The sequence below is a fragment of the Balaenoptera musculus genome, chromosome 14, assembly GCF_009873245.2.
Source record: "Balaenoptera musculus isolate JJ_BM4_2016_0621 chromosome 14, mBalMus1.pri.v3, whole genome shotgun sequence".
Taxonomy (NCBI): Eukaryota; Metazoa; Chordata; class Mammalia; order Artiodactyla; family Balaenopteridae; genus Balaenoptera; species Balaenoptera musculus.
In genome coordinates this window covers 63,273,706-63,285,987 of record NC_045798.1, presented here as the reverse complement: position 1 = coordinate 63,285,987, position 12,282 = coordinate 63,273,706, and the positions used below count along the sequence as shown (strand labels likewise).

Sequence of the window (12,282 nt, the reverse complement as noted above, 5' to 3'; positions counted from 1 at the left end):
AAGTAAGGAGAATGTGTTGTTATTAATAAGACATACAGAGTCAGTTTCACATGAAGAAGCATTTAAAATCTAAAACAACAATTTTATCAGTATTGACAAAAGCATTTAGAATGTACCATCAGAATTTTTAACACTACCTGCTTTTTAGTTAAAGATAATTGAGCATTTTCAACTGTGAAATACTTAGGAGGGCCTAAAAATACGTCCGTACAACATATCATTGCAGTTCAAACTTATGGTGAAATAAGAAAACAGCATTTTACTAAACTTACAAAATAAGGCAATAACGTTTAATCACTGTTCATGAAACTTCATCTATTTCATGTAAGAGTTTTAATAGTCTGTACTTGCAAAGTAGAATTGCAAGACATTGTTGATAATCATTTTTTAATAGGAGGAATAACATCTGAAATACTATATCGAACTTCAGTGTTACTATTTGAGAAAAATGGTTTCAGTGAGAAATATTTACATTAAAAACATTATTGAATTTTGTGTAGACAGCATCTGTGTAATGCTAGGGAGACAATGGGTTTCAACCAAAATTTCAGAAAAATTTCTAGACATTTTATTATGGCATTGTATAAGTTACCATATTCAATTATCCCTGGATAAGGTATCAAAAGATATAGATCAAACAAATCTCTTAAAATGTTTTATCAATAGACTATATATCTACGAGCACACATAAAATAATCATCAAAGAGAATTGCAGTACATCTGAAGAGATGGGAATTGAAATAATGAAAATATGGAGACACATGGCACCTCGATGGGCAGTCTCCAGTGCTAGAACTGCAAAAACAGCTTGAAAATTATATCCAGCCTGTGTATTTATTTAAACTGAAGTTATGAAATGGGAATAAACATTTAGAAAAGGAGCATTTTGAGTGATTTGGCTTCAATACACAATATTCCAACAGAAATAGCAATACTTTCTGTAGCTTTATAAAGAAATTTCGTTATTCAAATGGACTGAGTGATTCAACAAACATTAAAAGTGAATATTTGAAATTAAGCTTTTAAAAGCAGAAGTTATTATATAAATAATGTTATATACCATTTGAAGCAAAACAAAATTAATAAAATTAAGCCAATTAAATGATATGCAAATAAACTCTTTGTGACGTAGTCCATAATAGAAATGTTGAATGTATAAAACTCTCAGAAGGTATTATAAGGGCTAGACAAATTTTGAATTACTGTTCAGCTGAAGCAGAGAGAGGATGTACTGGACAGTATCATTAGTGTGAAGAGAAACTCTTTGCTTATTGAGATATGTCACCTACTTAGTATCAATTTAATGGGAAACTCCTTGGAAAAGTTTGTTGTGATTCCAGTGTCTGCTCAAACCTTGCTGTATCATATAGCTAGTGATAGGCATATGAAATGAAAAATATCAGCAGTTTTCAAAAATGCTTTAGAAATTAAATGACTTCTTTCAAATGATTGGTGCTACAGCTTGTATTACCCGAAAAGTATTTTTATCATACCCTTATTTAGAGATTATAAGGGAATAAATATACTTTAACATTTTGATTTATAAATTATTCATACTGGTTATTAAATATTTTAAATATCATTTCCCACTAATATTCTCTCTTTAGAGTAACAGTCTAGTATTAGAGTACACTCTGTATGATTATTATACTTGAGGTGACATTGAATACCAGCATATAAAAATTCATAGATTGAATAGAAATTGGCCTCTCTTAGTAACCTACACCTAGTATGTGATTTTTTTTTTTTAATGTTTTGAAATTTACTTTAACAGAGGTCTATGGGGACTGACCTTGAAGTTTATTGCTAGATTTTTCAGACCTGAAATTTTTTATTATTTATTGTTATAACTTTAATATTTCAAAATGATATTACTGGGCAACCTTTTACCACATTTCTATTTCTAAAGCATAATTGGAGAATCCCAAAGCTTTGGTTTAGAAAACTGCATTAGCTTATAACCCAGCACACCTTGGTAAGATTTAGCTTGTTAGTGAGCAGCAGTTAGCAAGTGCTTGCTTTGTGCAGCACGTTGAACTGTGTACTACTACTCTTGTTGTGGGAACAGGGGAACAGAGAGCTGTCCATGAAATAGACATTTATCTGTCTAAGAAGTGATATTTTAGAAGAAGCTCAGTGTGGTGTATTTCTAAAAAAATAAATGTGAAGTATCTTAAGAGTCTTAAGTATGTTTTTTTAATGGTCCGAATCCAGATCATCATCTTTTCATTTTATTGCTTCTCATTCTGCTAAGTGATAAAGGGGGAAAGTTTGCTTTGACTAGTCCTATTTATCTGAAAAATTTTGGACTGCCCCCTTTAAGTCTCTGGGAGGCAGTTTTTCTAGTTGTTTTGTTAGGAAATATGTTCATTTTTGGGTTTTATCCACATAAATATCCTGAAATATCCTGATCGTGGTATAGACCTTCCCTATGGCAGAATGGTAAGACCTTAACCCAAATGTTTTATGACTTAAGGTAAATAAAAAATGATTTAGGGAAATAATTCTTGTCTCCAACATATGAGACAACTATTAACAGAACATTTTTGTTTTAGGTTTGGATTTTCTTTCCCTTATTCCAGTTGATCCCCAGGTATGTATCCTGAATTTAAGCAACTAATTTGTATTTGATTGTTGGTTGTGTCATACTAACTAAAAATGACCAGTTGCATAAAATCAGGACAGTCAACTCTCAGTTACTTAAATTGATGGAAAGGAAGTACTATATAAATATTTCACAATTTTACTTGGAGGGATGAAGTTGCTAGTTCTCAGTTTATGATATTTTGGCCTTTAATACTGGAATTTTAAATTATATTTTATTTCGTTTAATATAATCAGTTGGCATTTCTTACGAGCATTTGAGTGATTAAAATGAGGGGAAGCAGTGCTAGATGACTGGAAGTTGAAACCTTATAGAGATAAGTTGTAAAACACTTGCTCTATACATAGAAAATAGCTGAAGCTGATTAAACAGACTGAATCATTAGCTTGATTCTTCCTTGTTTTTAAAGGCAACCAGATTCAGACTTTGGAGATTCCCTAATCTAAACTTGCTATAAACCAGTCATTCCTGTTTTCTTTGTCAGAGATAAGAAACTCTAGTATCCCAGCATCCCAACATGAAGACCTTGCAATGAGCGTGGACTCCACTGATAAGGCTTATTATAGCAGAGGCAGAGCAGAGGAGGAAAAGGCATGGGAAAAGCTGAAGGGAAAAGCAAAACAGAGAAAGAGACTTTGAGAGAAGTGTTGAGAGTAGGGAGGGATAGAGGACGAACCATGATCCACTGCTTCGTAGGCTGCTCAGAATCAGCTAACCACAGGTCTTGTATCAGCTTCCTGGTTCAGTACTCTGTATTTGATCACAGAAACAGCACTGGAAATTTGGGCCCAAGGTAACAGGCACAGAATGAGGAGTTTCTTCTCACCCTGAGTTGACTTTGTTACATCAGTAGATTCTATAGCAAAATATCTATCTGTTTTTTTAGGAAATAGATTCTTCAGGCTTAAAGTATTACTGTTTTTAATGTGAATCATCCTTTTTAAAAAAATGATCTTGGAACCTAGAGGATTTTGATTTTATAGGGCTATTTAGCATGCTTGGTGTCAGGCTAACTTGTTGCTAAGCCAAATGAAGGGTGAGGTTGTGCTTTCAGTTTTCCTTGAATCCTTAGATTTGTTCTACTTTACCTCCACATTGCCCCCTTAATCCCTGTTATCCTTATGCAGATGTGTTCAAATTACACATAAAGGCTACAGAGTTAGATTGGCTGTAACCTGAGTATTGTAAGATTTCAAGATGTAGAGGCTATTGATAGCAGGACTATAGTATCTAGCATTCATTATACAAATGAAGAAGAGTACCTTTTTACTCCTAGGTGGTCAAAAACTGCCTCAGAGGTAGTAGAAATAAAATGTTAAGTTTCTGGGCTTTTTCCAGATTCTTGGCTCAATTTTAGTGGTAAATTAGAAATTGATTTTAAAGAAGTTTAATACCTGACAATGCAACTCTCTTTAGAGGTTCTTAGAAGCTCTTTAAGAACTCCCCTTGAATGTCTTTGTGCCTGGCATTCGTTTTGTTGATGAACCAAGACAACTGTCCATCCGAAACATTAAGTTACTTTTTTAAAAGGCACCCTGAATTTTAGTTGTTGCCCTTCCACTGACTGGCAGCCTTAAACCTGGGGCTGTTGTTCCCATTTTATGATCTTTTTGAAGATCATGTGGTCTAAACAACTTCAGTTTTAAATTTCTATTCTTAATATCTCTGATGATAGGCTGAATAATATATAGAATTGATAATATTGATCAGATATCCTTACTGATCTTCTTTCATACAGTCAATCTGAACACAGACTTAGGACCTCTCCTCTTGTAATGTATACTGGACCTCGCTTATCTCACTCGTCAGTGCAGTTGTCTCTCACATAAAATATTCTATGGTGATATAAAATAAAGCTTTTAGCTCTTGTCTCTCTCTGTTCCTCCAGGTCAATATTAGAGTACTAAACTCAGGTTGGAATTAGTTTGGGAATCAGCAACTAAGATGTTAAAGAAACCAGAAATTTGAACAGTTGGAAGGGGGTGTCAAGCAAGCATCTCAAAGGAAATTAGATTAGATTAGATTTCCTTTAAGATTTATTCCAAAATTTTGTGAGTACCTGAGATAACTCTTTCTGAGCATCCCGTGGTAGTTAGCTACCAAGTTTCTATATTAGTCTCTATATTAGAATGTATGCTATCTTCTAATTACACAGGTACTGTTACATGTATGTACAAAGGAGTCAGATGCTGCCTTCCCGCTGATCAGTCTTAACATTATTCCTTAAGGGTCTGAGTAATACTAAATTTTGAGAGAGTTATTGAATTAGCATTTTTCTTAACACCATTAAAAACAAGTTTATTAGCCTTTTACAGTGTGTTTTAAATCTGGTATAAATACATTTAGTGAGCAAATTCTTTTTGAGATTAAGTATGAGTCATAATATTGGGGCCAATATTCAGTATTAAATAACTTCAGTTATTGTTGACATTTTTGTACTACTACATATTTGGTCACAAATTCTGTAAGTTTTGAGACAATCAGGAATATGCTGCACTCACAAAATAATGTAAAATGTTAAATTCATGCCACCTTCCATCCAAAGATATGAAGTTTTGAGAAATTTTTAAGTCCCACTGAGATTTAAATATGTGGCTATCACTTGTGCATATCTAACAATTTCTAGTCTCTGTATTTAAAATCAATGTAGCCTCTTCCTCATCGGCATCATTGTTTGTTTCAAGCAGTACTGTCCTCCTATGTTTTTGGATAGTCTCACCTCACCCTTAACAGCAAGCAGTACGTCTGTCACCACCACCAGCCCCCATGAAAGCAGTACTCATGTTAGTTCATCCAGCAGCAGGAGTGAGACAGGGGTCATAACCAGCAGTGGAAGTAACATTCCTGACATCATCTCATTGGACTAAAGGAGGACTCACTCGATTCTAGGAATCATTCATTAAAACTGCTCTTTCTTGGATCTCTGGTCCGTGGAAGCTATTTTTTTGGTAACGATTACTTTGATATTTATTGAAGTGTCAGATGGACTCTTTTGCCTTCTGAGAGATGAACACAGATGACTGCAGCAAGAACCACATGACATGCAAGGATTTTTCTTATTCATGCTGTACTCTGAGCATCAGATACATTCAGCTGTAACTGCATCTTCTTGAGAGATGGATTTCAATTTCATATGTTACTGGTTGGATTCTACAAATCAGTTAAAATTTTTTTTGTTGTAATAAACAGCAATAAAGTTATGTAAATATTCAAGTAAACTTTTTTCTAATTAAAAAAAGATGTAATCAATGATTCTGAAATGACAAGTTTTGTTTAATCTGATGTGAAGGAAAAATATATGGAAAGAAGTTACGTTTGCCGAATGAGTCCTTTCCATGGAGATTTGTTCTATTTCGTTGAAGTAATGAAGTCTTGATAAGTGGCCAAAGCTTGGGTTCCACTTTTCTTCCTGCAGTTCCACTTTTCTCCCTGATTCCATCAAAGAAAAATGGCCTTTGTGTTAAGCATTTTCCCCTGGTTGTTGTTTACACTTCGGTATTGTGTGCTGATGAATGCAGAGTGAGGTTCTGGGATTTGGCTGTTCTTTATTAGCGATTGTGTTGAAGAAACCCTATGCAGAGTCTGCCCTGACGTAATGTGTGTTATTTTGGTAATCGTACATTCTTATTCTAGAGGTTTCTATAAATTGGGGGCTTACCTTCTCAAAAAAAAATTCTCTGCGGCCGTCAAATGAAATGTTTTTAGATTAAGGTGTAGGCTGGAATGTTTGTTAGAATTTTGTTCTCACTGTCTAGAAATATTAAGAGGTTGGAGGCAGTGGAAGAACAGATTTAGGGGCGGTGGGAATAGCAAAGTTTAATTTCTTCCTAAGAACTTCTTTTGCTCATTTATTTTACAGGATAATGTACAGATCTGTGTTGAAACTTTTCAGTTTAGTAACACTGACAAAGAAAATATGTTTTAGATCTCATTTTTCTCATAGCAGTGATTTTCAAACTTAAAGAACAAACAGTAGCAAGGGGGTGGGGATGGCATCAGATTTCCCTTTCCTTTTTTTTAAAAGGAAATCTTTCCTGAAGCCACAAAAGACAAAACAGAATTAGAAATGTTTGAATATAAGAAAGGTTTGAAGAGGAGAGGATGGGCCTGAAACCCACTTTGAAAACTACTCTCTTACTGTGTGTTTGTTTTTAAAATCTCTCAGAAAACTGTTTTACCCTTAGAGAAACATTTTTATCCAAATTTTATACTTTGCTTTCATTTGGCTGCAAAATTCTGAGTTCTGAAGGAGTTAATACTTCCCTAATATTTAGCTTTCTCTCCCTAAGCTGTATCTACTTTAAAAATAAACCTGTGTTAAAAATGATTAATCTAACTGATTTCTCAAACTGAAGTGCCCAGATGAAGAGTCCACCAATTTCAGTTAGGATAGGGAACAATCTGGGTTGGTGCAACTCCAGGGAGCTGACTTGTTACTGCTTGGTTTTTCACACCTTCTCAAGTTCTCATGCCCCCCCGTGCTCTTTTTGTACTCATTTAATTTCATGTGATTTTCTACATCATCCCTTCTTTGGCTGCATTATCCCCTTAATGAATTATCCCTTTTGGAGAGTTACAAGCATGGGAGACGAACCTGAATCTTCTTGCAGTAGTTGCATCATAGTTGCCAGTTTTACCTTCTTAGTCCACGTTACAGTCGATTGGTCCAGATACAGAATTTCTTCCTAGTAAAATTTTATGTTGCTGCTCTAAATATGGATGCAAGTTCTGTTAACTCTGTAATCAGATAGAAAAAGTAACCTGATTTGTGTGGTATAATTTGTTAATAAAGAAATGCTGTATATTTGTTATCACTTTGTTACCCTTTAGATGCTCAGAGACCCTCCCCTCCCCAATTTAACCAACAAAGTTTTATCAGGTAAATGAAAAAAATTAATAGAAATTATAGTTTATTTACTTGGTTCTTGTAAATGATACCTCTGTGCTTTTATAGTTGTGCTTTGTTTCCTTTTCACTGTTTTATGTGAACAGTTTTATTGTTCATTTTTGGTGCTTTACACTGAATTACATAAATTTTTAATTTATCTCATACAGGTGACTAACATTTTTTAAAATATACTTTTAAGTTTATAATCTTAAAATTGAGACTTTCGCGTATGTATATTTGAAGGTGAGTACTTTTCTTTATGCTTTTGGCCCTGTGACAACAGCATGCTTATTAAGTCATTGTCCTTTTTTTAGAATGGTCACTAAATATTTTTTACTAAGGCTCTGATTTTGTAACAGTTTCTTTTACTAGTCCAGATATCTGCTCAACCAAGTGTAATTCAGTTTCAGAGGAGGTCATCTATAGCTGTTACTTAGATGTCAGCCAACCAGTGATTATGTTTAAGGAAAGGAACTGCAGTTATTAGTCTCTTACAAACACTTAGCCAACCTGTATTTCTATCTTTATTCACATAGAAATGTTAAAGGATTTCCTTGCTTTGGTAACTCGTGGCAATGTAATGGGTGCTGAATGTAGCTTCACGCCTAAGGTCTGCTTACATTCACTGACTTTCTGACCCTTAGGTGAGCCGCTTTAGGATTCTGTTTCCATTTCTGCCCAGAAGGTATAAATTCTTGGCATCTGTCATGGAATAATTACAAAGGCCAAACAAAACAGTAGAATCAGGAAAGCTAGAATGAAAATATCATGATTTGGTGAAAGAGTGTGAGTATAAATAAGGAGATCCATAACTCTTGGTATAAAACAAGTTTCCCTAGGGTAGAAACTTAAAGAATTTGAAGAAAGGTAAGATGTTGGATTTTAGATGAATGATATTCAACAGAGACTATTCTATTCTGACTTTGGATTCTGACCTTTGAACCATTCTGCCTTCAGATGAGTCTTGGACATCCGTCATTTAGTAACCGAGTTGTCTACTTTTCTTCTGCCAAAGTATTTATTGTTACATTTTGTCTTTTTAAGTAAAGTTGAATTTTATAAAGCATTAGTTCTCAGCTTTGTCTTTCATTTCTCTCTAGCCCCCAATGGGTGTAAAAAAAAAAAAAATCTCTCCCCCCCCCCCCCCCCCCAAGTAAACGCTTTTATTTTCCTAATCTTTTTCATCTTGGAAAATGCAGAGCAGTATGCCATTTAAACTTGGGTCTGACGTTGTATTTTGTGACCCTGGATCTGTGTCTTGTGGGAGCATGGAGTTGTCATTTAGGTTGGTGATTGATGTCTGAACCTGATTCACCATCTTTTCTGCTGCAGTTCTTCACGAATATGGTGAAACTTGTGGAAAGAATTTAATACTTCCTCTGCTTTTTTAAGAATGACTGGTTTGTAAGCCCCCGCCTTTTTGTTGTTAGGAACCACGCTCCAATTCCTAGGAGAAACAGATTAGGCTAAATAAAAATGCCCATTCTTTAATGCTTGCCTGACTCAATAATGGTTTTTTTTCTATTTATGTTTAGTGATACATGCTTATTGCGGGAAATCTAGACAATACAGAAAAGGGGAAAAGGGCACTTTAATATTTTTGCATATTTCTTGCCAGTCTTTTTGCTAGTTGTCTGCGATTTTACATAGTTTCTCATTCATTCTCGGTATAATTTGTGCCTTGATTTTTTTCTCAATCTACAGGCATTATTCCATGTCATTAAAAACTATGCTGTATGGATGTGCCATGCTTCCTGTTACCTTTCCCTGTTGGACATTTTAGGTTGCTTCTCGTGATGCAGTGTTACAGTTCATGTCTTTGTGCATAAATGATTTCCTTAGAATAAATTCCTAGAGGTGAATTTCTGAGGCAAGGATGTAAATACTTTGTAGTTTTTGATTCATATCATTTTTCCAAGTGGTTTTACTAAGTTATTCTGTAACCATTTGGTATGAGAAGAACTGTCTAACCATATTTTCCAAGAATATGTGCTATTTAACTCTATGCAGACATCTGCATTAAGACCCTCCACCTTCTGACCTTGGTGAGCTGGGGTAACTGATTTGGAGATAATGGGCAGAGACTTTCCTGGGATGTCTCAGTTTCAAATATATGTATCTGATATGTTCCAGAAACACCTACATAAGGATATCCAAATGATTTTATACATAGTTTTACTTGCACTATGAAGTAGCCCATTGTTACACTACATTTTCTCTTTTTGGTTAGAAAATCTTGCCTTTTCTTAAATCTTTTGTGCCTGGGGCCAGCCCTTAGTAGCCAGCTCTCTTTTTTTCCTCTTCCTGTAGCCTCCATTTCGGCCTTTCTGAGCTCCCCAAAGCCAGTAGGATCTTCTGAGCCAAAGGCAGTCCAAACCAAACTGGAAAAGTGGTAAGGCTGAAACAACAACAAAAGCAGAGCTAAGCTTTGCTTTTTCACTTTGTCTTTTTGTGTTTTCAGTCCCATATTGGTGTTCTCAGGGCCGCTCTGGGGAAAGAAAAACAGATTGCTATCTTCGGATGCTCAAGGTATTATTTTCTTGATTGGCATACCACATTTCCCAGGCTGCTTTTTCTTTTTGAATGGATTTTAAGGCTGCTTTTATGTTCTCAAAGCTCAACTCCTTTTATGTGAAGAAGAACGTTGTTGTGTTATAAAATATCCCTCTTATTTTGGCCTTCATCAAACTATTCAACAAATATTCAACGTGTTTTGTAAGTGTATGTGGGGTAGAGTAGTATAAAAGATCTGGTCCCATAGTTCAGAAGGCTTATAATCAAGTTTTCAAAACTCAGGAATTCTTACCTACTAACAGACATGCTAAGAACCTTAAAAAAATGTCACATTCCTTACCATGGTCCTTCAAAGGAAAGTAGTATTGTCTCTGTTTTGCAAACGAAGAAACATAAATTTCGCAGTGGACTTGGCAGTCTGAAACAGACGTACCTCAAAAGCCTTCTGACTAAACTGAAGTGACACTAATTAGGTAGGCTATTTGGGAGACTGATAGGGTAATCTAGACATAAAATTACAAGAACTGATTTCAGGTGATGGCCACAGGAATAAGGAAGGAAGGGATGCTGGAGCCATTTCAAAGGAAGACTCAAGATTCAGTGTCTGAGTGGTTATAGGAGTAAGGGCTGAGTCCATTTCTCAAGCCTGGGTAACCAGGATAATGGTGATATTACAAGACAGGAGGCAGTTAGAGTGGATGTTAGTCATTTAGGGGAGACAGTGGTTAGTTTGATGGGAAGCGTGAGATTTCAGAAAGGAAGTGTCCAAGAAGCTTAAGAAGTCTTAAGAAGTGCAAACTTCCCTTGTCCTCCGTTTTCACCTTCACTTGTCTCCCTTCTATGTGTATTCTAGTCACTCCCAATTGCCTACCCTCCCTCTCGCCTCCCTAATCCATGCTTGGCTCATGTTCTTTTGATTTTTCTCTTAACTGCCTTGCCATAACAAATTTGGCTGTCACCTGAAGGCCTGCCATAGCCTGTAGCTCTCACCAGTGTGGGCTGTGTCCACATTCCATATATCTCAGGAGATGGTGGTTGCTGCCCTTCCTCTCTATTGTAATTTCTAAATAATTTCTCCCAAAGCTTCTGACAAAAATCTGCCCCTTTTGCAGCCTATGCCAAGAAGTTATACTATCAGTTACCTCTACTCTTGCCACTGATCACTCCTTTGATTTCCTGAAGGCCTCACTTCCTAAGTCACAGCACACTTTGCCATCTCTGATTCTTGCGTATTCTCAGTATCTTCAGTGTTCTGGTGGATGATCCATCCAACACCCTGGCCCGTGAGATTTTTGGTTACCTCACCTTCAACATTTTATTCCATTGAAACTCCCTACCACTGTTTAACCCTTTCTGTTTTCTTTGTACTTCTTGTCCAACTTAGACTCCTTCATTAACACAGCCTTCAACATGTCCTCAGACCCAGTAGAATATACAGATAAGTGAATAGGGAGATTACAATGCAGTGGTAAAAGGTACAGGGTGCTATAGGAGCACACGGATAAAGAGAGGACTAAAAATGTTCAGAATAGCTAGAAATTTGCTAAGTAATATTAAGAGAAGTATGTAAGAAATCATGAAAAGCCTTGTAAAATAACAAGAAGTCATTCAAGAGTTTTCATGATCATTCACTGTAATGAGCGTTTCTTGAGTTTGATATGATTATCTCCATTCTACAAATGTGGAAACATTCTGAGAGGGTAAGTGACTTGCCTAAGGTCATGTAGCTCGTAAGCAGGGAGCCAGGCTTCATACCCAGTTTTTAACTACCTTCTCAGAGAGGCCTTCCTTGACCGTTCTATCTAAAAAGGAGGTGTTTCCTAACTATTCTAATCTTATCACTGTTCATATCCTATATGGCGGATAGCACAACCTGTGTTTATTTTATGTATTAGTTTACTGTGTGTTGTCTGTTTCCCCTGCTAGATTGTAAGCTCCATGAGGGCAGGGGTGATACCTTATTTCACTTGCATCCCAGAGCCTAACGTGGTGTGGCACATAGTAGGTGCTCAATAAATATTTGTGAATGAAGAAATGGTGGATCGTCATTTGTATTTGACTTACACTGACTGTGGAAATCACTTGATACCTGAGCAGCAGGCATTCACAAGGGAGGGAAACGAGGAGGCAGATAGATGAAAGATGCTGGGGATTTCAGAGGAATTCAGCAAACTGACCTAATAGACTGAAATCTCAGGGGCAAGGGCCTGGAATGGGGGATTGGTAGGGCAATGCACAGTGGAGACAATGATGTGTGAGTAGGTGTTTTATTAAA

The 12,282-nt window shown here is 36.0% G+C and overlaps 1 protein-coding gene across 1 annotated transcript in view; it reads left to right on the top strand.

The window, feature by feature from the left end:
* PIAS2 (protein inhibitor of activated STAT 2) overlaps window positions 1-7,416 on the top strand; it is a 93,531-nt gene extending 86,115 nt beyond the window's left edge. The window contains 2 exon segments of the mRNA XM_036874223.1: window positions 2,556-2,593; window positions 5,290-7,416. Coding sequence (XP_036730118.1) covers window positions 2,556-2,593; window positions 5,290-5,472 — 221 coding nt within the window. The 3' untranslated portion in view covers window positions 5,473-7,416.
* The last annotated feature ends 4,866 nt before the right edge of the window (window positions 7,417-12,282 follow it).